Source organism: Lytechinus variegatus, chromosome 16, assembly GCF_018143015.1.
Source record: "Lytechinus variegatus isolate NC3 chromosome 16, Lvar_3.0, whole genome shotgun sequence".
Taxonomy (NCBI): domain Eukaryota; kingdom Metazoa; phylum Echinodermata; class Echinoidea; order Temnopleuroida; family Toxopneustidae; genus Lytechinus; species Lytechinus variegatus.
This window is the reverse complement of record NC_054755.1, coordinates 21479275-21507240: the sequence shown is the minus strand read 5'-3', so window position 1 is coordinate 21507240 and position 27966 is coordinate 21479275. Positions and strand designations below refer to the sequence as shown.

Sequence of the window (27966 nt, the reverse complement as noted above, 5' to 3'; positions counted from 1 at the left end):
ATAACTTTGTTATTTCTTGTTCGATTTCGACGAAAAGATAATTAAAAGTGCTTTGCATCTTGATTAGATGTCCAAGGCGCTTCAGAGTATGAGAAAAAGAGAAGAAAAAGGCAACAAAACCAACTTACATACATGTTCAAACTTTAAAATGAAAGCAGTCGATGTCTGTCAAAAAGCACTCTTGTACAGGTATGTTGTCAGGTGGTCACTGAAGGTGGTGACTGATGTCTAGGATGTAAAACTCAGTGGGAAAGAACTTTACAGAAAGCATATCATCCTGATGTACCGATTCAACGCATAGGTTTAGTGAAGCAACGACTGGGATATGCGTCAGCTTTTTTTATTTATTTCATTTTATTTAAACAATATTTCAATAGGGTGCCTTCTCAACAAAAGCTGGTATTAAAAGGGACCCTAAAAGCAAAGAAACAAAACACGTATATGCAAGTGATAAAAATACACAAAGTAAATAAATTATATAACTCAAACATATTAGAAGGCAGAAAGGCATACCAAGTCTGAGTCATTAAAATGTTTGTAACACATGAACCATTGACATTTTAACATTTGCTGGGCATTATATAGGATTTGAGTTCTTTTTTAAAACTAAAGAGGGTAGAGAGGGTTTTAAATGAAGGGTATGGGATCAATTAGAGTTCACTTAAGCGATAACAAAACGGAGACATCGTACAGTCAACATGGGATAATAATGTAATCATTGTTTTATTTAGTGTTGAATATGATTGTAGATTTGTTGGGAATTGCTGCATCATCGGTTTAATATTTTTCTTTAGTATATCGATTCGCATATAGTTTGGGGGTTTGCAAGAATTTTTCAAGCTCCCACGACTCTCTTGCTTTGTTGTTTTTGTTACGACTATGTTGATCCTATCATTCTATTCTTCTCTAATTGATAGATTATCTCCTTAGGTTTTGGGTTTCCTTAAAGACATTGGAATGCTGATTTTGGGGCAGTATCTTTGTTGATACACATCTTGTGTGTGTGTGTTTGTGTGTGCAAAAATACTTATGTGTTATGTTATTATTACCTTTCATTGATCTGTCCTGAATTAATCTTTTATGTTTACATATTTATAGTATGTATTTTTACTGCTTGAAGACCGAAAGCAGCTATTTATTAACGTATTTAGTTATAATGAAAACCACACAAGTAGCCTAGTAGGGCTTTGCAAGAAAACTTGCATCGGAGCCAAATCAAGCGTAATTCCTTTCATTAAACACAAGTTTGAAGTTTATTCCTGTTCTATTTTAACTCAACTTTCGTGATTTTGCTTTTGAACGAATGATCCCTTCAATGATACATTCATTGATGGGTATTTGATTGTACAGCGCCATCCATCAACAAATCTATTCCACAGCGCATTGTTATTATTCTTAATACCCCGGCTTAACTCGACCTGCCTTTCAGCGCTCGTTCATTCAAGGAATCAATCCTACCATTACCCATTCACCTCACCTGGGTCGAGTGCAGCACAATGTGGATAAATTCTTGCTGAAGGAAAACACGCCGTTATTCAACAGTCTTTGTCGAATTAAATTGTATTCTACGTGGACCATTTTTTTATGTGACTGGGATACCAATTCTTATCATATCTTTATTTTCAGGCACCTACTGATCCCCGGACTTCGGAAGTCACTTCCACGGAACCTATATCTTCAACTGGTGAGATTTTATCCCTTTTTAAGCTCTTTAAGTTTCTGTGGAAGGAGGATGAAATGGCAGCAGGATAAGATAATAGGGTAGTGGATTGTATAAAAGTAAACGCGTTTGCACCCAGAGATAAACTTTCCAGTCTGCAAATTAGATTTCCTTCACCACACTGATGATGTTCCCATGTTGTTTTGACAATCGGGAACCAGTATTAATTCAAAGAATTACCATTCCAGTTAAAGGACACTTCCTCCAAACAGTTGAAACGGTAGACCTGAGCGTTTAGAAGGGTTGATATTAAACTGTTTGTCCTTTAACAAAAGGGAGGATTTGACTGCTCTGCCATATCATCTTATATATCAAGGTCATGTCTCTCGATACACTACAGCTGGCCAATGGTGAAAAAGTAAAACAGTGTAGGTGCAAGAACACCGCCCTGAGGAAGGTTCTTTGTTTCCTACAGCTGTTGTGCTTTGCCATTAAGGTCAACATAAACATGATTAATCGCGGACGAGGTTTACGGTACGCCACGTGTAAAGTCCTGGATGGTCTGAGATAAGAAAAATGGATAGAAATAGAGGTAAATTGGAAATGCGAGAAAGTGGAGGTTTAAAAGTAGAGTATATTCTTTTCGGAATAATGTAAGTGTGGTCCTCAAAGGACTGTAAACAAGAAGGAGTGAACAGCTAATTAATAGACAGGCTTGAATAGAGGGCTGGAATAGGTGAGAGAACGCTGACTTGAGTCGGCGAGTAGAGTGGTAGCAGGAGCATTAGAGGGGACTCTCTACTCGCCGACTCAAGCCAGACTTCTCTGACCTAATCAAGCATTCTACTCAAGCCTGCCTACTACTCAGCTTTCCACTCTTTATGGTTTACAGTCCTTTTAAGGACTACACTCGTTCGAAATTGAAGAATACTTTACTTTCAAACCTCAATTTTCTCACCTTTCCAATTGCTCAACTCCCTTTAAAACCATGTTCAAAGTATTGAGTAATGTTCAACACATGGCCTGTTTAAAACTGCGATGTTGACAGGAAAAAGAATATTTATATTTTGGTAATGTTAACTCTTACGTGACATTGACGTGCTGGTTAGACTGATTACGATGTGTTTCAACTTTGAAAGTGTTTAATTCTGGTCAATACTGTGCCTGTTTTCACATCGTCGATGCCCTTTTTTCAGTGCCAACAACAGATGAGGAGACAACCCCTACGTCTACCACTCAACATCAGCTGTCGACGGAAGAACTTCAAGTTACTAATACTACCCAGACAACAAATATCGTTAATGCGACGCAAAAGCCACTAGAGGAGATTCTCACCGAATGCTTCGGTAAAAATAAATGAGTGGAAATTGGCAATTTATTACATTTCTTATGAACGAATCATTCTTCATAGCATCCAAATTGTGTTTTTTTTTATTTAGTTTAGTTTATTCATATTTCTTAAACCCTCAATAAAATTTTCCATCCTTATTACAAAAGAAAAACAGACAAATAAACAACCAGAAAGGAGCCTGCAAAAATGATCATTTAATTTCACTGATTTTCAGGGGAAATTTGATGCCTAAAGTAAGTTCATATATTAAAGGTGACCTGTAAAAATAACTATATTCAGATAAATCAGTAAATTTTTACCCCCCAAAAAGGACAATTCATAAAAATCTGTTAACAGCGAAGTTACGAAGTTCTGCCCTTTTTTCAGTGCCAACAACAGATGAGGAGACAACTCCTACGTCTACCACTCAACATCAACAACTGTCGACGGAAGAACTTCAAGTTACTAATACTACCCAGACAACAAATATCGTTAATGCGACGCAAAAGCCACTAGAGGAGATTCTCACCGAATGCTTCGGTAAAAATAAATGAGTGGAAATTGGCAATTTATTACATTACATTTCTTATGAACGAATCATTCTTCATAGCATCCAAATTGTGTTTTTTTATTTAGTTTAGTTTATTCATATTTCTTAAACCCTCAATAAAATTTTCCATCCTTATTACAAAAGAAAAACAGACAAATAAACAACCAGAAAGGAGCCTGCAAAAATGATCATTTAATTTCACTGATTTTCAGGGGAAATTTGATGCCTAAAGTAAGTTCATATATTAAAGGTGACCTGTAAAAATAACTATATTCAGATAAATCAGTAAATTTTTACCCCCCAAAAAGGACAATTCATAAAAATCTGTTAACAGCGAAGTTACGAAGTTATTTAATAACAGGTTCAGCAATACTTTGTGAAATAATTGTATGCACTCCCTCATGAACTTGAATATGCAATTCATGTAGAGGTAGATTAGCTCATGATGTCATTACGTCATTTTTAGAGGACATTTGAAAAAAAAATTATATTAATTCATATAGTAAAATACAAAAGAATTAGTTGAGATATGACATCATCAGCTTGTTCATTGCATATTCACAAAGACATGCATAGAAATGTTTCACCGACGTAAAAGTAAACATTAAATTGTCTCAGCTTTGTTTTTCCTTGTCTGATATTAGTGAAATTTTAGTGTTTATGTTGTTAGATCTACTATTTTCAGTCATCATTTCTTAATTATTACTCGGCTAAAATTAAACAAATATTTGTAATAAAAAGTAAAGGTTGAAAATAGTTCAACACCGGATATGTACGTATTAAGTAGCACTATTGCATTGATTCTGTTGATATTGGAAGGAGCAGTGGGAAGTGCCCTCCCCCCGGGCGGCCTCTCGAGCTCTCGGAAGAACCAAATGTGGCTTTAGAAAGTCGTCCTAAATTGGATATATTGCTGATACCATAGTAGCAACCAGCATTTTGCACACGAAGCGCAAATTGAATATTTCCGTTCCAGATGCGAAACGAAAAAAAAAATAATGTCACACAATTTGCATTGCAGGACAGAGTTTTACGACCATGACGACGGGCCCAAAAGCCTCTTCAAAAATCAACTACCGTCGTAAATAAGCGTTCGCGTTCTTACAACGAAAGGTCGGGATTAGCGATTGCAACGGGGACGGATTATACAACGTTCTAAATCTATTGAAAGTTGACGAAAATAGGAAATGTGTCGTTTGCGAATAGTGCAGGACGAAACTGCTGTTTTCATTCACCGATTTTCGACAAAGGCTGCATTGTCATGAAAGAATTTTGGCAATAAATTTTCTATGTTGTAAAAATCCGTCACCGTCTCAATTGCAATAACTCTCAAATAACCACATAACAGTTCGGAGTAAAACTCAGCAGTGTGTCATCGGGTTGCCAGTTCATGAATGAAGGCGTCATTACCACTTGGTTCTGTCTTAAAGAGACTTAATTCTAAATGCACACTACCAAATTTACCATCAGCCAATTAGATTAAAGTATATTGAAATTTTCAGTAGCTTTTAATTCTTATTGCACATTTGATATAACAAATTTTATGTAACGTAGCCCAGCTAGACCCCATCTCTTTGGAAAATCAAGCTGCACAGTAATCAACTGTAGAGAGACTAACTCTATCCACACATGCAAATTTCATGCGTAATGATTATATCCTATCAGCGTTTTGTCCAGCTTGGCTTTCCATAGAGATGGCATCGAACTGGTGCTTGAATGTTCTCACGAAGGGAGAATATTGTGAAATACATTTTTTTAGACAACGTAACAGAGGGAGAATCAAGCGCAAAACCTTACCGTCCACTGACATTCTCAACCCGTGGAAATACCGAAGCAGAACGGCTAGCTGTAAGCTTCTACTCGCCATTTCTACAGACAAAACCAGGTAACCATTGATTCTCTCCCCTTCTCTGATCTATCTGGGTTTTGTCAAGCTTTACTCACCTTTCCTCTTTCACTGATCAACTGCCTCTCTTTTGAAGAGGAATATTTTGATGGTCTTTTTTTATAGTTGCCCTGTAGCAACCTTCTGACGAAAACTTGCTTCCGGCAATTACGGGGACCTAACCTTTTTTGTCAGATAATGTTTGCCACTCCCGACAAAACTTTTCAGGTACGCCAGTGAGCACACCCCTTCCACTTCTCCCTCTCTTCCATTTTTCATTTCCCGCCTCTCGATTCCTCTGTATAACAAAATTCACCAGAATATCCCATCCAGATCGCTTTTTTTAAGAGAATGAATCCCTGAAAACACACCCCGGGGAAAATAAAAGAAACAAATCAATGAAAGCTTGACAAGAATTGAGCAAATGATAAAATATAGAATATGGGAGGGCATGGAGTTTTCATAAGATACACCATAGTTAAAGAGTTTGTATTATCGTTCGAACGGTTCCATGGTCCCTGAGATGAGATCCATGATTTCATCTTTTGATCATCTTTCCCATGCACTGGACGTAGACATGACGAGGTCTATGATCTTGCCATCTGGTCATTTCTCCCACCCAGTGTAGACATATGGATTCATGGACGAGATCTTATCATCTGATCATCTCTCCCACAGAATATAGACATGACTCGAGATCAGAGATCTTGTCATCTCATCATCTCTCCCACAGAATATACACACGACGAGATCCGAGATCTTGTCATTTTTGTTCTAAGGGATGTAGACATAGCAAGATGATTATCTGAACATCTGAATTGCACTTTTAAGCCTCGACAGGGCAGTTGACTTCAGTTGGTAATGGTCGAGTGCAATATGCTTCTTCAATAATTTATGATCAAATGAACAAAAATGATATTAATGTTAATAAATTTGATTCATTTGTTCAGTCAAGGTAGCAGTGGAAGCTTTCCAGGAGCCTAAACCAGGCTGTGAAACGAGCCCGTCATCGAGTAACTATCCGTCAACAAGCCCATCTTCTGCCGAAAGTGAAGTCTCTGGCACATCCATGTCGCTGAACTCTGTGGTCAACGTGACTGTTTACTGCTACAACGGCGCTCCCTTACACCTCCGCAAAGGGGAATACGTGGATGTCGTCTTTCCCGTCAAAATTGTAAGTGTAAGATTAGTCCAGGAAGGTAATGGTAACGGTAATCAGGGGCGGATCCAGGATTTTCCAGGGGCCATTTTTTTTTACAGAAAAACAAGTCCCCCCTCCTAAGAAAAGTCTTTACTCCCAGTTAAATTTCATTCTCAGCTAATTATTATGTCAGGAAAAATTGGCAAGCAAATAAAAGATAAAATAATAAGTAGAAAATAATAGTCATATAGAGGATATTAATATCATTAACTATTAATAATCATAATGATAGTAATAATGTTATAAAATAATAGAAATGATAATAAGAGTAATTATAATAGCTAGGTTTTTTTAGCTCGAGCTACCACTTTGTCAGCAGCGCTCAGTGCATTCACGCAGTAGCTCCATGGTGCATTGAATGAATTGATCCTACCGGGCATCCATTCAACTAGGCAGGGTTGAGTACAGCTGTTAGGATAAATTTCTTGCTGATACCCCTTTCACAGTGGTTTCAAGGGCGTTGTTACTTGTAGTGGAATATTGGAGCGAGAAATAAAATCATGATGCTGCAGCAAGCAAAATATATAAGTTATAAATGAAAAAAAAAATCGATTCTACCGACTGTTTGAAAAAAAAGAAATGTTAAGCATCCTGTTTTTTATAGCTCGGTTCAAGATTATTTTGTGATTGATCAGGTTGACGGCGTTTGTATTCTGTTCATAAACAAGAGTTCTCCTACAATTCCAGATTGGGGATTTCAAACAGGTGCAAATCTGTTTGCACCATATTGGTAAAGCTTTGCACTAGTTTTCAAAATCAAAGATGGCATAAATACGGTACCCCTACTTCTCGATATAAAGGTTTACAAAAAGGTAGCATTGGTTGCATTATACATTATCTTAAAACTAAAAAAAATGATAGGCCGCTAAAGGATGATTGCAATATTCTATGCGATATGATAATTTTCGAGTGTTTTGGAATATTATCCTCTGCTCTTCGCCTAATCTCATGTTTCTCCATTTTGTCCTTACCCCCTATATTTCATCACTCTTTCTCACAGGATTTTGATAATGAAGTTCCAGTCTGCACTTCGATGAAACGAAATGATTCGTAAGTAAATAATTTTGGAATTGACTCCCCTCTTCCCTTCCCATTTTGTTTGTTCCCTAATTTTGTCAAATTTAAAAAATATATGTTTCTTTTAATGATAATATATCTTGACATTTCTTAATTGATTTGACCCCCACAACAATTGTGTCGAATATTTGTCATCGATTATTATTTTGGCAGCCAAGCAAAAAGCACAAAGTGTTGAATTCAATTACTTAGGCAGCTTTTTTAGCTTTGCAACCCAAGTTCTCTGAAGCGCATATTTGACATAAATATTTTATTCAAATACGCGCAGCAAGTCAAAGGGCAGACTGAGGTTGATTATCGTGAAGTTCATTTGATCGAATTTTATAAGTGTATTGGTCTAGTTCATAAAACTTGGAAATAAGAGTAACCATATATCACTGAACCTCTTGTGCGACTTATAGTAGTTTTCAAAGTCAGCACTGCTGCTAAGTTGAATCGCGTGATGCAGGTGAGACGGCCAGGGGCATTCCACTTGTATACCAATAGGGTACCATTCAATTTACCATTGGTATGCAAGTGAGGTCTACCATTTGTCTGAAAAATGGTTATTAGGTTCAATGGTACTGTACATCTAAATGGTAGATGAATGATACCAATGGTGCATTATAAGTGTTGTATCCGAATTGTATTCCACTGATACTTCTGGATGGTTTTCCAATTGTATACTGTAAATTTATTTACGAGGGTAGTCATCATAATTATAGTGCAAGTCATAAGCCAATTTTCCTGTTTGTTGTAAAACTAAATGAATGGTCACGTGATCCATGTCGACCAATCATGAATAGAATCTGTATCACCATATTATATTTTTTTTTAAATGATTGTGGTTTTCACTTTGCAGTGGTTGGGAGTGGGTTACCGAGGACTGCAAAGCTGTGTATTCGAACTACACTCATGTGACCTGTCGCTGTAATCACCTGACCGCCATTGCACTTCAACGCGGCCCTAAGGTCATCATCAATATTGATCGACTACTCAATAATTACTGATCAGTTTTTTTCTGTATCATGAACAGAATACTAGGGATCGCTTACTCATATATGTAGGATGTATTTATGTAGGACCTATACTTATCATTCCTCTTAGTGTTTCATAAAGATGCTCGTATGTGAGGCCCTATTAGCATGACTGGATACCTTTCTTGTTCTAAACTGACTTAGCATGTCAGTCGTGCGTTAAGTCGAGAATATCTTTACGAACTGATTTATATAAAAACCAACCTTTCGAGATTCAAGGCCTATACGTGTATCATCGAGGGGAACCCATCATTGTTTATTATGTGAAAAAGGAACAAAATAAGACATACCAAATGGTGATACGTTCAAATAAATCGGAAAAGGAAAAGACAGTCATGAAATACTATAACATCATATTTATATATGATCTTGTACAAATATTAAACATAGGTAAAAAGGAAAACCTTATGGACACAAAAGTTATCTGTTAGAAGTGTGTTTCCAGAGAATAAACATGATGATAAAAGACAGACGAATTATACGAATTTCATTTTCTTTCTTAAAGGGCTTCAAAGTGGACTGGATAAACGCTTTACTTCTTTCAGTTCTTGAAAAGGCTTTGGGGTGCATCTCAATCATAGCTATATTCGTAATGCTTGTGATATATGCAACATTGGGGTAAGTTTTGTGTTTGTATGTTTAGTGGATTCAATTGCATTTTTTTTTAATTAGTTGGCTACAATTTTACAAGCCACGATAATGGTCCTTCTCCTTCCATGGAACTTGAAGATGGCTATTCTGTATTAGTGCTCTGTTTATTTCATTTGAATCTACACAATTAAATTGTTTGGACAACAAAATCGGCTTAGAAGATGTAAATCACATGTTTGCATGTACCAAACTGAACGGGCTTCGACGTCGAAAGCGAACTTTGTAAGGAGGGTCAACTCTACATTGTTCTCTGCGAACATCAAGAGCAGATGCAAAATATTTCAAACAGGGAGACGATATCGAAGTATGAAAGTTCTAAAACACATGCATAGGGCCTATGAGAACGGCCCAGGGCCAAATTAAGTGATTTATGTATGTCCAAACAGAATCTGTTTCAGGGGTATTTTATCAATTTATTAGGGTGACTTCCGCATGAAATTATTGGATGTAAAATACACAAAAGATTAGCTAAGGTATGATCGACAGTTTCCAATGTTCAACTCAATTTCACCAAAGAGGTGGACTTGCGCTTCCCTCATAATCATATACTCAGTTTTAAATATCCGTTGATGATGTGTGTGATGTTTTTCGTTCAGACTGCAATACTTCTCTTCTTAACTGATTTTCCCAGTGTAAAAGGGTCTCAACTCACAAAGATTCAATTGAATATGGCCGTCAGCTCATTTGCTGGACATGTCACTTTCTTGCTTGGAATGAAAGCGACTGGTAATCTGGTAAGAGTTCCGCTTGTTTCATAATGCAGATTGGTGTAGTGAGATGAAAGACCTAGAAATCCCCGATATTCCACTTACGTTCATTCATATTTTCTGAAGTAATGGGTAATGGGAGTATATGAGTAAAGTTAAAAACCACAAGGAAAATGCGTTTAACCCCAGTCTAAACTACATGGAATGATGGCATCATATATATATACTTCTCTATTGGTGGACGTTTATCAAACTGATTGCAATGTACCAACTATTCATTAAACTTCAACATAGTTTCATTAGTTATGTGTATTTTCAAATTCTTTCCATTTTATGAATCAATTATTTTTTTACTACTTCTTGCAGCAGGATAAGAATAATATAAAATGGTGAATCAGTCGACATACTATTATTATCCACCTTCAAGTTGCCAAGTTATAAATACCACCTCAAAGAAACAGACTCCGTATAGATTTTCTATTTAAAGTGATGTATAGTTTTATCGATTCGGCCCCTACTATATAATCACACAATTGCACATTGTCGTTTCTAGTGGAAAATGTCCCCCCCCCCATGTTTCAGGCCATGCTGAAGTCCTTTTCACATATCCTTTGGAAAGCTATGACAATGTTTTGACTTCGCTTGGAATTCCAAATTAAGAGTCTCTGTGCGCGCAAAGCAACCGGCGAATAGGGATGTGATAAAAGAAACATCCTACTTTCTATTCCCAAATCCAAAATAGACATGAAAAGATTATGGCTTTTAACTATGTTTAGTAAAGATCAGTCTCTGAAATCAATCAATCTACGAAATGGAAAGATAAAAATAAAAATAATAATTAAACAAGAAAGGAATGAAGAAAAGGGGAAGGTAGAACGCGCAAACCAAGAGAAAGTTTTTTAGAATAAATACAAGTAAGTAATAATAAATGAATAACATAAATGAAGAAGAAGTAATAAAGCAAGAAAGACAAACAAGTATTTAAAAAAATGAAAAGAAAGAGGTTAAGTAGGCAGAAAGTTAAATGGAAAGGAAGAAAGCAAATGGGAAGCATTAAAGGGGAAATATACCATTCTTTTTCTGATCACCCCTTCAGTTCGTTTGTGCGATCATAGCTGCCTGTCTTCAGTATCTTTACACTGTCTACGCCCTGTGGTTGGTGGTCCAGACTGCTGTACTCTTCAATACATGTTACATACACGGTAAGCCTCGAGATTCGAAATTCGCCCAACCAGTCCAGATGAAAGTACCAGAGAAGAGCATTACGGAACCTATCCGAATGGTTAGAGCCTTTCTGATCGTGTGGGGTGAGTTGTTAGATAGATTATATATATATATATATATATATATATATATATATATATATATATATATATATATATATATATATATATATACATATATAAATATATATATATAATCAAACTAAATGAAGAATAGTCAAGAATGCTAAAATATTTCACTTTAACTAGTTTCGTCTTTAATTCTTCAGAATGTGAAATATTGATTAACAACAATTTCATACTAAAATTATATATATATATATATATATATATATGTATGTATGTATCCTTACCTGACAAAATGATAATAATAATTACGATAATAGAAAATAGCACATGTATCAATGAAATAATGTATTCCGAGACGCATTGCTTGTTATCATTACTTTTACCCCGGCTCGAGCTCGAGCTGCATTCAAGCGCTCAGCGCATCCAAGGAGTTAATCCTGGCGGATACCCATTCACTTCACCTGGGTTGAAGTCAGCACAATGTGGATAAATTTCTGGCTGAAGGAAATCTCACGCACTCACTTAAAACCACAAATGTAAAGGATTGTGAATTATTATTCGTCATTCTACAGTCGAGCATAGTATACTTCATTATCAGAATAACGATATTACGAGCGAGGATCGATTAAGATGATATCATGATGTCAATAGGGCCTATTTATCAGAAAGAACAGTCTTCTGCAGTGTGTTCACAGTGTGGAACAAAATGTGAAAGACCATCGCACTGTTAAAGTTGAGCATGACACGGAGTGGATCACATGTTCACATATTCTACTATCCCTACACATGTGAACATCCACATCATGGAGTTAGCCACAGTGTGAAATTCCTTTCATTGTAACAGTGTGAATAACAAATTTCACACTGTTAAATTCAACCATTTTTAACTGTGTGAATAATATCTTCAAATAGTCCAGTATGTGGAAACATACATGTGTTCATTCCAACAGGGGTTGGCGTGAGTTATTGTTAATATGCATTATTTCTTGCTTCATCTTCTATGTTAATCCAGGAGGACCCTTGGTGTTAGTAGGTCTCCTCTACAAGAAGATGCCACATGGATTTGGAACCCCAGAAAGGTAGGACAGCGAGACTTCTAAAGGGCTGCACAACTGAGCTTTTCGCCAGCGCATGGCCAACAGTTTTGTCCTTTAAATCCATTTCATTCATCAAGCATTCCGTTATGGTTGTAAATAAAGCATTACATGGCTCACTAAGAAGTCTTACTCTGCTGATCCACTTCCAACAAATATTTTTATGCAACATATCGATGTTATACTTCCTGTTTTTACGTCTATGATCAATGTCTCCCTGTCTACAGGTCATTTTCCTAATGAATGGAAAGTAGCCCTAGTTTCACCCCTGTTGAAAAAGCCAGGTCTAGATCCCGAATTCTGTAATGTAAGACCTGTAAGCAACTTACAATATATTTTAAAATTGGTAAAAGGTGCAGCCACTCACAAAATCGTACAGCTCCTCAATAGCAATTCACTTCTTCCATCCAACCAATCCGCATATAGACAATATCATAGTACAGAAACTGCGCTACTTAGGATTAAGAGCGATATTCTGATGGCAATGGACAATCAGAAAGTCACTGTTCTAGTATTACTAGACTTAAGTAGCGCATTTGATACTATAGACCACACCAGACTTTTGGAAATTTTGCATAATTGTAGCGCACACAGCTTTTTAAGGAATTACTTCCTACCGGACACCCATTTACCTCACCTGGGTCGAGTGCAGCACATTTTGGATCAGTTTCTTGCTGAAGGAAGTTATGCAATGGCTGGGATTCGAACCCATGACCCTCGGTTTCAAAGTCCGAAGACTAATCCACTGAGCCACAGCGCTCCATTATCCTGTTTATGTAAAATATATATTTCTTAAACAAAAGGCGATGATATCTTTAAATGGGCTGAAGAAAACGGATTGCCATAGCCTATAGTAACATGATGGAAAGAAAACAATGTGACACAGGGTGATCACAGAGTGTTCATATAGCTATGTGAAGATATCGCATTGTTGAAATGCTCAAATTTAACAGTTTGAAAATAGTTTCACGCTGTGGACACCTCGACAGCGTGGGTGTTCACAGCATGTTCACATGGTCGACGATGTGAACATGATGAATATGTGATGAACTCTGCTGAAATGCTCAAATTTGACAGTGTGAAGGTGATTTCGCATTGTGTTCCACACTGTGAACAAAATGTGGCACATGTGGGACACTGTTCTTTACAGTGTCATAGGTCGAAATATACTGGCTAAAATGTAAAAGTGCAACTTACAGCCATTTTACCGTTTTTTTTGTTCTACACATGATACCTGCAACGCCCACATGGCCGTATGCAGCCGTTGCCCCCCCCCCCCGCCCCCCCTGAATTTTTAAATACTTACATCTTACTGAAAATTTTCACAAAATTCACCAAGAGTATGCATCAAATCCTTCAATTCACTTGACAAAAAGCAAAAACGCAAAAACGACAAGTTTACTCGCTTTGCTCCCTCGCTTTCGAGTTTTAGTTTAATAAGTTTACGAATACTGCCCCCCTAGCGAAAAAATCCTGCGTATACGGCCGTAAACGTCCACATGAATCTCCATCACATATTTAATGGCGTGACGATATATTACAAGGATTCTGTTTCGAATCGATATCGTGCTATTTTTTTTAATACAGATCCAAACTTTTTTGTGCAATAACAATTGATGTGGCCTGATGTGGTAAATATTAAAAACAAAAATTCAGAAAATTGTACCCGTGTGTTCACTGTATTGGATCAGTTGATAAACCACCCGTCTTCACAAACGGGACGTCGGGGGGTTCAAGCCCCAGTCGCGTCAGACCAAAATACTATAAAGATTAGAGTTGCTGCTGGACGGTTTGGCGTTCAACGATTAATGATAGAGCAACGTCGATCTGGCGATGCACAATGCCTGACGATCAAGTGGGCAAAATTTTGCCGTGTTTTTATTTTCACGAACAATAAATGGATTTTCATTTTCATTTTATTTTCAATAAATAATTGTTGTTTTTGTTCATCTCTACAGTTGCTGGCTAACCGAGAAGGAGAATGTCTATCCTATCTTCATTGCAATCGTTACACTGGCCCTCGTGGTAAGTTCATTTACTCTATTACCTACATCCCCTCAGGGGCGTAGATAGCGGGGGGGGGGGATGGGGGGATGCATCCCCCCAGAATTTTAGGTGGGGGATGGTGTGTACAATCATCCCCCCCCCCCAGGTTTCTGTGGGGGAAGAAGCAAAACTATACAGTAATAAAGCAATGAATGCTAGTTAAAATCAATCAATAATAATAGCAGTAATAATCATAACGTACAGCAATGACAAACATGATCAAAATTGGACTTTTATTCAGAGTCAATCATCATTTACAACTTGCAAGTTTTAAGTAATAACAACTGTCTTGCGTCGTCATATACATTTAAGGATCGTTATTCAGAGTTTCACCAAGTACATTTCCTTATAATAATTATGTATTTGCAAAGGAGATAAGTTCAAAATATTTCATTACAGATTTAAGAAAGTGTCGCTTAATCACTCCCTTTCAGAGCAATTGCTTTCATAACACATTAACACTGTTCAAACGAATTAATAAGAAATTACCTATACACATACACTGACCCTTTTCCCTGCTGGCCATGTCCTCAACCCCTACTTTGCAAAGGAAAGGTGAAAATTTTCAGTCTCTAAGGAGCGAATTAGTAAATGAATGATTTTGGAATGAAAGTGCAAATTTTGGATGGCCTCAGTGATATCCAAGGTTTTTTTCACTCAATATTTTTGGCGCAATGTATTTTGGAATTACTTATACCAGTGATTTCTGTATACGTGCGCAGTCTTCTAGGTTTGAAGGTTATAAACTGTTACATTTCCTTACCTATGTTTTTATCATAATCATCATAACAAGGTACATAATAAGAAATGAATCGAAATTATAACAAGTTACTATCTATACAGTTTACTTCCGACAACCCGGTGAGGTTTATTTCATTTCCATACTTAATTCAATCAAGCCTTTGTAATCATGGTAATTTTAAACAGAGTGTGCTTATCATTTTAGTGTCCGCATATCTGCACGTGGATAAGAAATATAATGTTGAGCTTTTTTTATTTTACCCCTATTACTATAATTGTAATTGATATTTTTTTTAGTTATTTGGCTGTTTATTTGTTTATTCCTTTAGTTGTTGATTCATTCGTTTGATCATTAACAATATCGCTACTTTTAAAAGAGTATACTACTATACTAGTAAAATAAGGAATACTAGTTATTCTAGATCATGTTTAGCAGGACTGTCATGACCAAGATGATAACTAGACATCCGACAAATGACATTTCTCTTATGATCATCTTTACTCATTGTCATTAATCAAACAAAAGATTACTGCCATGAAAAATGTGCAAGGAAGTTTGTTTATTACTGGATGCCCTGTTTATTGCTGAAAGCAAGACACACGAGATAATCCATGAGGCAGATCGTGTTATTTTGTTATCTTTAACTCGTCTGCTTTGGCCCATGATATTTTGTTTTTATCGAGTACGTTATCTCCTTCATTCTTTATATTTATATATAAATAATATATATAAATATATATATATATATATATATATATATATATATATATATATATATATATATATATATATATATATATATATAAAGTATGACCCAGCTAGGGATCATCCCCCCCCCCCAGGTCTAAGGACCTGTCTACGCCACTGCATCCCCTAGTCCATCCAGGCAAAAAGTTGATTTAAATGAATAAACAGAAAAATCAAGCACGCATAAGGTTGAAAATTCTATCAAAATAGAATGAGCAATCAGAAAATTATGACGTTAAAATTTAGCTTATTTTCTTCACAGTTATGTCGATTCCTGGTCAGAATGAAACAGGCAATGATTTTATAGATTTTTAGTGAACCCGTATTATTAGGTTCCATCAATGTTTTCGTATTGATATACAAAAGATTTTCACATTTATGCCACCCGGACCATAATTATGATCTGAAACTTCTGGGTCCCGGCCGTCATACAAAGAGTTGCGATTGATCCGATCAACAGCATCTATGGAAAGCCAGCAATATCATCATTTAAATTGCATGTTTGTTACTAATGTTTACATCATATAATGTATATTCGATTCATACATTTTGATGTGGTCGGATCAATCGTAACTCTTTGTCAGACGGGGCCCAGATCTTACTATTGTGGTATGCCACACGCAATGAAAGTCGAATCACTTAAAGTGATTGGTTAACATTGGTTCGACTTTTAAAAAAATCTGAGCTAGAAGGTCACAATTGTCACCTTTGTCTGTGATATGTTACGAAAATAAAGCCCAGAAAAAATTGCGTTCGAAAATAATTATTTAGTGCTTCAAAAATTTAAATATAAAGTGACCGGAAACACATCTTAATTTCATCCCATACACTTATGTGTACTATTTAGGTGTCTATAAGACGCCTATTTACAAAATCGGGGTTTGCCTTGTAGTTTTAGCTTTTCATTCTCAATAATGGTTGCTTTCAGGGTTTATTAGTTCTAATACATGCACTTGTTTACATGTTTCATCTTGGTTTGAGAATTTTTTTAAATCGGCTGCTCACAAAGTTAAACAATACCTTTAAACACTCGCCTGTTTATGACCATACCCCTTAGGTGTATGAAGAAAAAAAAGAATCACTAACTTGAATGTATAGTCACAACATGAACCTTTTATTATGGTAGGCGAACATGCGCATTTGTGCCACCCTTCTTCGACTAGTCGTCAGTCGAAGTTGATTTTCAATCTGATGCGTTGCATATAGTCAGCAGATGCGAGGTTGGTGCTTCACTGTTCACGAAAAGAGTTTTTCTTTTTTTTTTCAATCTAATCAGATCAACTTCGTGCTCGCCTTGTTGACCGTGGTTTATCTGGTCAAGATTGATGATAAGCCTACTGAGCACATCGATGGCTACGCAGAATGGACTGAGAAATTAAGGAACAGAGTCAGGTAATAATCGAAAGTTTTTGGTTTTTGGTCAATCAAACTGTACGAAAAAAAAAATTCTAAATCGCTCTTGTGATCAGAAGCGGACCGTGACCCGGAGGAGACAAAGCATGGGGGGGCACTGCATTGTTTGTGAACAATGCCGTGCCCCCTCAATGCTTTGTCTCCTCGGGGTCACGGTCCGCCACTGCTTGTGATCATGTTATCCAATAATTGTGGCCAAATTCTGTAAGTATCATTTCTCTTCGTATCTCCAACACTCTTAGCCTATGCCTGTCATCATCACTCGTCCTCTCATTCGTTCTCGTGATGGCCTGGTCATCGCATGCCTTGCTCGTCTTCAAGTCCATCATGGCTTTCGATTACCTCTTCATCTTGTTCAACATGATCCAGGTAAGTGGCCGTTCTTAGTGGCCGTTTCATCAAGTTACTCTTAAGCTATGTAGGATCTTACGGACTTTGTGTTAGTTTTTTACAAAGTACAGACCTATTTTCATTCATTTGTAGATTTACTGTATTTCTCTACTGGATGGAATAATAATAATAATTAGCATTTATATAGCGCTTTATAAATCTACGACTGTTCAAAGCGCTTCACAATTATTATTACCCGGTCACTGGACTCATAGCATTCCAAGCAGCCTGTTAGGCGCAAACTTGCTAAACCAACCACAATGACGGTTGTTTCCTACTGGTACCCAATTCATGGGTGAATTCATACCCAACACCTGGGTGAGAGGGGCAAAGCGTGGATTGTCGCCTTGCCAAAGGGCGATAGGCCATGGTGGGATTCGTACACACGACCCTCTGATTACAAGGCGAGAGTCAGAACCGCTACACCACGGCATGCCGCGGCAGTGTCCCACATAGTGTGCCGCAAATGTGTTTACAGTGTGGATCGCAATGTGAAATCACCTTCACATTTCAAGTGTAAATCACCGAGCAACATGTGAACACGCTGTCGAGATGACCACGTGTTAAAATATCGTCGCAATGCTGAATTTGAACGTATGCAGTGTAAATTATATTTTCCACTATGTGAACACAATGTGATCACACTGTTTCCTTTCCAGCAGGGATTGCCTCAGTGATCCACTTTAACTCTTTTTTCTTTCTTTTTTGCAGGGGTTGTTGGTTTTCGTCTTCTACTGCCCGATGAATCCACAGGTTAGAAAAATTATACTTTTTTCAATTAAGTACCGAAAAAAGGATGCTAATTTTCTCGAAACAAGAAAGGGGTCAATCTAAACATCTGCCGAGTAGTACTGTGGTATGAAAGCGCTCTAGCTTATTAACATTCACTAGGCTTTAGTTGTTATTGAAGGGCGATATCGGTTTAGTCATGTATGAGAGGAAAAGTAGGTGCAAATGGAATAGTATACTTACCGATTAGATAAGATTTAAAGGAAGGTTAAGAAACGGCAACATCTCTTTTTTCTACCAATGAAAATTTGTATTCATTCTTATATCGTATATTGAAAGTTTTTTTTTTGTTTTTTACTTCATCGACTTCGGGTATATGAAAAATGGAGAACTCTCCAGAAGTAGGCCATGGCAATTAAATTTATTTGAATTTGACACGGGAACCATGATGGTGGTCATCAATTTCATAAGTCCTATAAATTATCACAACCCTTCCGAGTTATAACAGATTCGAACCAGAAAGGATGTTTGCATTAAAACAAAGTTCTCTTTAAAAATCATTCTTGGGTTGATTTGGTTTCATTTACTGTATTAAAATCACTGCAAAAATACACTGTATAAAACATTAAAAATTAATATTAAAACACTTCGAAAGATTCAAAGCCATTGATGTAGTTACTCGGGGGGGCGTTTTATGAAAGGACTTGTCGGACGTTTTATCCGACAAGTCCCATTTTATCCGACAGTTACCATAGTAACGGTACCTCCCAGCCAATCAACATCAGAGAAAGATGTCAGATCTGACAACTTGTCGGATGAAAATGTTGATGAAACACCCCCCTTGTCTTCCTGAAGGTTCAATATTCTATTTTTCCCTCACATCGTTTAATTAGTTCATTAGACGATTGTCTGGCTATTCCAGAGGTTTTTTTTAGGAAGTTTCATTTTGTATATTATGCGTAAAACTTATGACTTTCAATTTATGTTTCGTTATCTGAATACCCTAGGTTCGTGCTGCTATTTTCCGAACTGGCAATACCCCGGATGAAGACGAAAAGAAGGAGAAGGAACCAAACTAAATGCAATTGCAAATTATAATCCACTTTGAATGAGACATGTCCCTGCTTAATCATATAGCATGTATAAGTAGTGGAATAGAAAGGAATGCAGGTGACAGAGATAAAGATTTTGATTTCACCAGAGGCCGGATAATCTGGGATCCAGGATAGTCTGTCCTCTACTAGTATTTGAAAAATTCAAAATACGGTTTGATCACGCACAGAGGAGGAATCGTTTACTTCACTAAAAATAGATATTGATTGATTTATTTATTTGTTTATCGATATATTTATTCGATATAAATATCGTAGGGAATATGAAGTGAAGGAGCAAAAGAAATGTTTGCATAAACTAGTAGTACAGAGTTTAACTCTTATCCATGAATTTTTGCTGTTTTGCTAGTCAGTAATAGAATTTTTGATAATGGGGCCTTCTGCCTCTACGGCTTGTAAATATGGGACCAGCTCTCTCATATTTGAATAAAAAAAATAATTGATTTATTGTTTGACTGATTGATTGTAATCTTGTTTTCATTTGTATCATTCAATAATATAAATGTGCTTATTTAATCCAAGCTCTTAACCTATATTATGCGCTGCTTTGATAGACTTATCGTTGTTATAGAATAATATTAATCATATGTTTGATAGGTTGGTTTTGTTTAATGTGATATATGATTTTAATAATGGATAATTTTACTTCTTCTAATTAAAAAAAAAGAGTTTATCCAAGCTCACCCTATTGGAAAAAAACACATTGCCACACAGTGTGATCACATGTTGTGTGTTCACATGGTGGACTATGTGAAAATATTCATATTATTAAAATTCTCAAAGTCAACAGTGTGAAGATATTACCACACTGTGAAGACCTCGATAGTGTGAATGTTCGCAGCGTGTTCACATGGTCGACTGTGCGAATATATGATTCACATTGATTAAATGCTCAACGTTAACAGTGTGAAGGTGTTTTCACATGTGTTCCACACTGTCAACACTGTGGAACGCTGTGGTTTTTCTCCAGTAGATAAAAAAACATCAATTATTTGCTTTTGTACGTTTCATGTCACACCATTTGCATTTGCATTGACCATGTTGACACTCTTTGTAAATACCGAGAAAAAAAATTGTAATCAATACTTACTACGTTCTCACAAGCATGACAATGGTGTGATTGTGTATTCGCATGACACTTGCATGTCTATTTTTTAAGTCCTTGAAAGGTTTGCGAGGCCAAGTGTAAAGAAGTTTTTTTTCTTTTAAAAAAGGTCTAGTGGCATGAATAACGGGTTTCAATTGCTTGGAGTAGCTTGACCTTTATTTAAACTGCTCAGTTCATCATTGACCTGCTCTAATATGCAATGTTCTTGTTTCATATTTATGAATAATTATGATAATGACAAATTGCAGTTTAGAGGGTAATTGAAAATAAAACCATAAAATCTTAGATGTTTTATTATTAAGGCTTGTTTAAATAATTTTATTAATCAATGAAAAAAGGGTTAATCAGCAGGAGTTTTTTTTGTAATTCACATCCTTACAGGGGGAAAAGGAAGCTAATTCAATGTTAAATTGAGTTTGAATAAATGATTTTTTTCTATAAAGTTTGCATTTGTCATAAACCTGTAAGGCATTTTTATTCATAGTGTTGATAATTTAAGCAAGATGAATAATTTGTACATACACCAAAAGCGAAATTAAGTAGACGATGTACCACTTTGATTTTAGGTTAAGAATATTGTTGCAAAATTCGAACATTGACTCTTTTCACCTCCATTTACTTTACTGGGAAGTCTGCCCTGAATTGTTTGCATCAATGACTATGCCACTTTAAGTATTGTTATAGGGAGGCTTCCCATCTTCGTTATTATCTATGGGAGCTCACCCATGTTCGTTATGCATCTGTTAAGAACGCAAAGGTTAACATTCAGTAGATATTGTATATATGTAAATGTTAACCTGTTGAATCTTTGTTTGTTTGTAGATTTTTTCTTCTCTTTGTGCGTAACCAGTTTTTCTTCATCGAATTCTTCTTCTCTCCAGGTCTTTGCCTCGTCCACACTCACGTGCAAGCGGTATCCATGGTCTCCACAGGAAGCGCTGTTTTTCATTTCGTGTTATTCTCACAAAATTCCCGGTCATTGAAAATCAACCTTTTGCAATGTTGAATGATGATGAGTTATACCATTTGTTTAGGCCGAATACTGAAACCCAACAGAAAAATTGCAACCTGCCGTATTTTGAAAACCTTGTATCCAAGGAAATGAATTTAGCTGTAGACTTAAACGATAATAATGACAATAATTATCACAGTTCAAATTACTTTACCATAAATCAATTTAAATCTCCGGACAAGTCAGCGAATACATTTTCAATCATGCACATGAATATAAGGAGCCTGAGCTGCAACTTCGATAATTTACGTCTTTTAACTGATACATCTCCACAAACGAATTTGTCTGTAATCGCGTTAACCGAGACATGGTTATCTCAGGAATCTAATACTTTATACTCACTTCCTGGTTATACCTTTGTAGAAAATAATAGAGCTAATAGGAGAGGAGGAGGGGTGGGTCTCTATATTAATGAAAAATTAGAATATTTCATACATACAGATCTTAATTGTATGAATGAATTTGCTGAATCTATCGTTATTGAAATTCAAATCCAAAAATCTAAAAATATTATAATAGCGGTATTTTATAGACCTCCAAACTCCAACACAAATATTTTTTTAGAATACTTAAAAGATTTTCTACAAAATCCAGTTTTTAGAAATAAAGATTGTTACATAGCAGGAGATTTCAACATAGATATATCTAATACTAACCATAATGCCTCACAAGAATTTTTGGACATAATGATATCCTCATCTTTTTTACCTTTAATTACAAAACCAACCCGGGTTACTAACCAATCTGCAACTCTTATTGATAATATTTTTTGTAATGTTACTCCTTTACCCGAGTCGGGAATTATTTTATCTGATATCTCAGACCATTTTCCGATATTTTCAAGAGTCCCGTTTAGTTTAACAAAAAATCATTCCCCGCAGCATAAGTTCCGAAAAGTAACGCCAAATAATATAGCGAGGTTGAAAGAAGGTCTAGAAGACACCGACTGGTCTGAGGTGTTCGGTTCGCAAGATACCAATACTGCATATAATATATTCATTAAAATTTTAACCACACACTTAGATAGGCACGTACCACTAGTCAATAAATGCTACAATTATAAAAAGAATCCAAGACTTCCTTGGATATCGAAATCATTATTACGGTCAATAAATCGTAAAAACAATTTATACTATGCCGACAAAATAAATCGTTCAGAGAAGTCGCATCGCAAATACACCATGTATAAAAATACCCTCACAAAAGTTTTGCGCAGCGAAAAACGAAAATACTTCACAAACCAACTAATTCATTTCAAGCATGATATAAGAAAAACATGGCAAACTATAAACAACGCCTTGAATAAGTATAGCGTAAAATCGAACATAAGAACAATAAAACACAATGATATCGAAATTCATGATTCTGCGCGGATAGCTGACATATTCAATCAATATTTTTCACAGATCGGAAAAAATCTAGCCGACAACATACCATTAACACAAAAGAAATTTACCGATTTCACTCACCGACCAAATCCTAATTCTATTTTTCTATTACCAGTACATAGGAATGAAATAATAGATACAGTGAATAATTTAAAAAACAAAAAGAGTTGTGGTCATGATGGTATTGATAATATTTTATTAAAAAATATCATAGAATATATTGTTGATCCTTTAGTACACATATTTAATCTATCCTTAATTAATGGCGTCGTTCCCGACAATATGAAAATATCTAAGGTAATACCTGTGTACAAAAAAGGAGATAAGAATAATGTATGTAACTATAGACCGATATCTTTATTGCCTACTCTATCAAAGATTCTAGAAAGAGTGATATATACAAGACTATTAGAATTTTTGAATAAATATAACGTAATTTCTGACTTTCAATTTGGATTCCGCCAAAAGCATAGTACTTCTCATGCCACTCTTTCATTTGTTGAAAAAATCACAAAAGCTATTGATAACTTTGAACATACAGTAGGTGTTTTTCTGGACCTCTCCAAGGCCTTTGACACTATAAATCATGAAATACTACTATACAAACTTGAAAATTACGGAATCCGTGGAAAGGCCTTGGAGTGGTTCAGGAATTACCTAATAAACCGTAAACAGTTTGTTAACATAAATGAACAAAATTCTTCTTTACTAAAGGTTAATTGGGGTGTTCCTCAAGGCAGCATACTGGGCCCACTTTTATTTTCGATCTATGTAAATGACATTCACAATTCTTCGACAATGTTATCTTATATTCTTTTTGCAGATGATTCAAATGTACTTTATTCTCATCCTAATCCCGATATTTTAGTCAATATATTGAACATTGAACTGGAGAAGCTAGTACAATGGATAAGATCTAATAAATTGTCAATCAATGTACAAAAAACGAAATGTATGCTTTTTAGCAATTCTTTAGATAAATTACCATACGACATTATATTGGACAACGCTGACATTGAAGTGGTCACTACAACAAAATTTTTAGGTCTGATAGTAGACAACAATTTATCTTGGAAAACACACATTGATTTTATATGCCGTACGATTTCACGCAATATTGGTGTTATAAATAAGGTCAAGTTTTTTCTTCCAACTTCCTCCCTAAAATTGCTTCATTCAACATTATTTTACCCCATCTAAACTACGGGATAATTGTCTGGGGAAATACACATACATCATATCTAGAACGAATATTACTTTTACAGAAAAAGGCATTGCGCGTTATTTTTAATATGTCCTGGAGATCCCACACAGACCAATTATTTATTGACAATAAAATCTTAAAAGTAAAAACATTATATCAATACAACTTGGGTCAATTTATGTATCAATTAAATAATAATATGCTACCATCAATCTTTGATTCTTCATTTAATAAAAACAAAACTATTCATAAATACCCTACACGTCAATCCGAGGAATTTCATTTTCCTCTACCCCGGACAATTCTTGCAAAATCCATCTTCACTTTCGAAGGCCCTCGACTTTGGGGCACTCTTGATAATACTATCAAAGATTCCCCTAGCCTAAATTCTTTTAAATTTAAGTTGAAAAAGTTTCTCCAAGATACTCGTTAGTTTTTTTAACTCTTCATCACTCATACATTATATTTTTCATATATACTCAGCACTACGAGCTGTGAAATATGATATTTTTCGTTTTCCTGTTCTGTAAATTCGCTTTGAGTGTTGGGGCAAGAATCTGGAGACCACTGATCTTGCTATTTTCTCTTATTTTCTATTTCTTTCTTTTTATTTCTTTTAAATTATTCATTCAGATAGATTTAAGTTCAAATGTCTACCATGTTGGGTTTGTGTTTTGTTTACATTATTCATACGTGTGTTATAGGAGGCTGCATCTTACAAGCTTCGCTTTTTAGCAGCCTCCTCCGTTTCCGACCTGTTATCTTGATTATTATACATAATAAGTTTCTTTGTTTTATTTATTATAATTATATCAAGATGTATGTAACAAAACTATTGTAAATGTAAATGATTGTTGGAAATGGAAATAAATGAAATGAATAAATTATTGGAGCAGCGAGTGGATGTGAATGGAATAGTTGATCAGGAATTCATGATATAATAAATGGCTTTGTTATACTGATCTATTGCATTCAAAACATCTTGCACCTGCTGGGTGACAATCATTTAAAAAATCACAAGTAAATTATATGTATATATATATATATATATATATATATATATATATATATATATATATATATATATATATATATATATAGGAACATCCAGACTTTAGGGTGTTTGTAGATAATTTTTCACACGTTGAATATTGATTTTTTTCCCCCGAAAAAGTAGTGCATGTATTATGTAAATCATTCTGTAATTATTTACTTTTGTTCCTTGCTATTTACTTGTATCGCAATGATTTACTGTCGATATTGTTTAATATCGGAATTGAAAAGAAATTCATTCAATATTATTCAAGAAAACACACGTATAAAAAGGATGGAGTATTTCCTTCTAGGAATGCGTGTTACTTGGGTGAATCATATATACTCTTATTTTAATTTGTTTTATGTATTTGTGAAAAAGTATATACATTAAGCATACATTCATTAGATACTAATAATGATGAAGGTAATTATTGTTTATAATGATAGTTATGACAATAATGATAACAAAAATAATAATGATAGTAAATATAATTTAGATGTTGGTTGAAGGTTTGCATGGTGGCATGTACAATCGCTGTTGTGGTACACCATGTGGAGTGTTATAGAAACAGTGGATAGGAGGAAAGAAATAGATAGGCGGGAAATTGGAAATTTGAGAGTAGAATAATTTTTCTTGGATGTAGTCCTGAAAAGGACTGTAAACCAAACGAGATCAGGAGATGAAGACGGATAGTCAACCTACCCGAAACGTCGAGTCTCTCTACTGCTTCTTCTCTTCATCTCTACTCGCCTTCTCTTGAGCCAGCATCTCCTCATCCATCCTATACTACTCAAGCTGTTTTTAACTCATCAATCTCTTCTGGTTTACAATCATTTTCAGGACTACATCCAAGAAAGATTACTCTACTCACAAATTTCCACTTTCACGCCTATCAATTTCTTTTATTCTTCTATCCACTGTTTCTATAACACTCCACATGGTGTACCGTAAATGACGTTTTCATCATAAGTTGATGCTCAAGGGCCTTCAGAGCAAATTAGAGAAAAAAAGAAAGCATGTCGCAGGTTGGATTTATACAAGTATGGCCTTCAATACATAGATAGTTGTCTGTCAAAAAGCACCATTATACAGATACGTCTCCAGATTGCCGTGAATATATATTACATATCTTTCAAAGATAAATATTATGATATGTTATTATTACATATTCTTGTTATCATAATGATATTATACATATTTATAATGTGTTATATATTGTAAGAAAATAAATGTGATTTGCAAGTGGGTGTCTTAAAAACTATATTATATAACGTGTGTATAGATTATAACTGCATATGTATCTTTTCTAAGAGTGCATACTTCTTGGATCAATTATACAGATATTTCATTTAATTTTGTTTATTTTTGCTGAAGCCATATATATCAAACATACATTCCTTTGAAAGTATAGGGCCTGTAAATATTATCGAGTGTGATAAAATCTCATTGACCTGGATGCCCCCTTGAGAGGCTCAATTTAAATTTGTGAAGTAAAAATGCCCCCCTCCCCTTTGAAAGTGAAGACCTTTTTCTTTATTTTTTTTTTGCTTGCTTGTGTGTTTTTTTTTTTCGTGGACGAAATGTTCATAATTTAGGTTAAAAACGTTTTTTGGGGGGCTTGTCAAATTTGTCATCGAAAAAATTTGCACCCCCTCCCCCTTTGTGAAAATTCTGGATCCGCCCCTGCTGGGAGAACTCTTCCTATTCTGTATTCTGGGCCCCGTAACACATAGATCAGCAATAAATCGATAATTTAAAAGAGCTATTCTGATTGGTTCCCAGTCAGTCTACAGAGCAAAACGCGCGTGAAATGATGATCTTGATAGGCCATTTCATTTAGCGATTAATCGCTGACCTCTGCGGGACATTGGTCACTTATCATGCTTATTGTTGTCTTTGGGAAGGCTGGTCATAAAGTACAACTATAGTATTTTGTAAAAAGCAGATTAAGTGTTTTTTTTTATTTAAGTAATGTATTATGAAATATGTATTTTTGTTATTAAATATTTGCCTTACACTCTTCAAACTCAGACAGTAAGTACTAGTATATCTATAATTCAATAATTCATGCAAGACTGGCTTTATAAGTCATAAGGATACATTAAAGAATCAAATAAGATTTTAAGAGTTTCTTTACAAACTCAGTTAGTTGGAGCAAATTAAATTGTGTGGGCGGTTACTGTATTCAATTCAATTCATTTATTTTCTCTATCAATCTTTTTACATTGACAATGATAGTTCAATACACATATTTACAAAATATAACATTTAAATCATTTTTATAATACAATAATACTATGAAATCGAAAGAGAAGGAGACCAACTAAAAAGCAGAGCTTGTAGGGTGAAGGCCCCCTTTCATAAGTACATTATATGAATAAAAAATAAGATAAAATAAAGAAATAAAGAATATATATATATATATATATATATATATATATATATATATATATATATATATATACATATATATATATATATATATATATATATATATATATATATATATATATATATATATATATATATATATATATATATATATATATATATAAATAGGCATATAAATATATATA

General features: G+C 35.1%; 1 protein-coding gene across 1 annotated transcript in view; it reads left to right on the top strand.

The window, feature by feature from the left end:
* LOC121430279 overlaps positions 1–20740 on the top strand; it is a 32392-nt gene extending 11652 nt beyond the window's left edge. The window contains exons 7-22 of the mRNA XM_041627557.1: positions 1627–1684; positions 2857–3006; positions 3378–3530; positions 5300–5425; positions 6376–6599; positions 7627–7676; positions 8545–8653; positions 9225–9337; positions 10002–10104; positions 11174–11384; positions 12382–12448; positions 14422–14488; positions 17275–17390; positions 17654–17780; positions 18513–18554; positions 19538–20740. Coding sequence (XP_041483491.1) covers positions 1627–1684; positions 2857–3006; positions 3378–3530; positions 5300–5425; positions 6376–6599; positions 7627–7676; positions 8545–8653; positions 9225–9337; positions 10002–10104; positions 11174–11384; positions 12382–12448; positions 14422–14488; positions 17275–17390; positions 17654–17780; positions 18513–18554; positions 19538–19609 — 1788 coding nt within the window. The 3' untranslated portion in view covers positions 19610–20740. The remainder of the gene's footprint in view (positions 1–1626; positions 1685–2856; positions 3007–3377; positions 3531–5299; positions 5426–6375; positions 6600–7626; positions 7677–8544; positions 8654–9224; positions 9338–10001; positions 10105–11173; positions 11385–12381; positions 12449–14421; positions 14489–17274; positions 17391–17653; positions 17781–18512; positions 18555–19537) is intronic.
* Positions 20741–27966: the final 7226 nt, after the last annotated feature.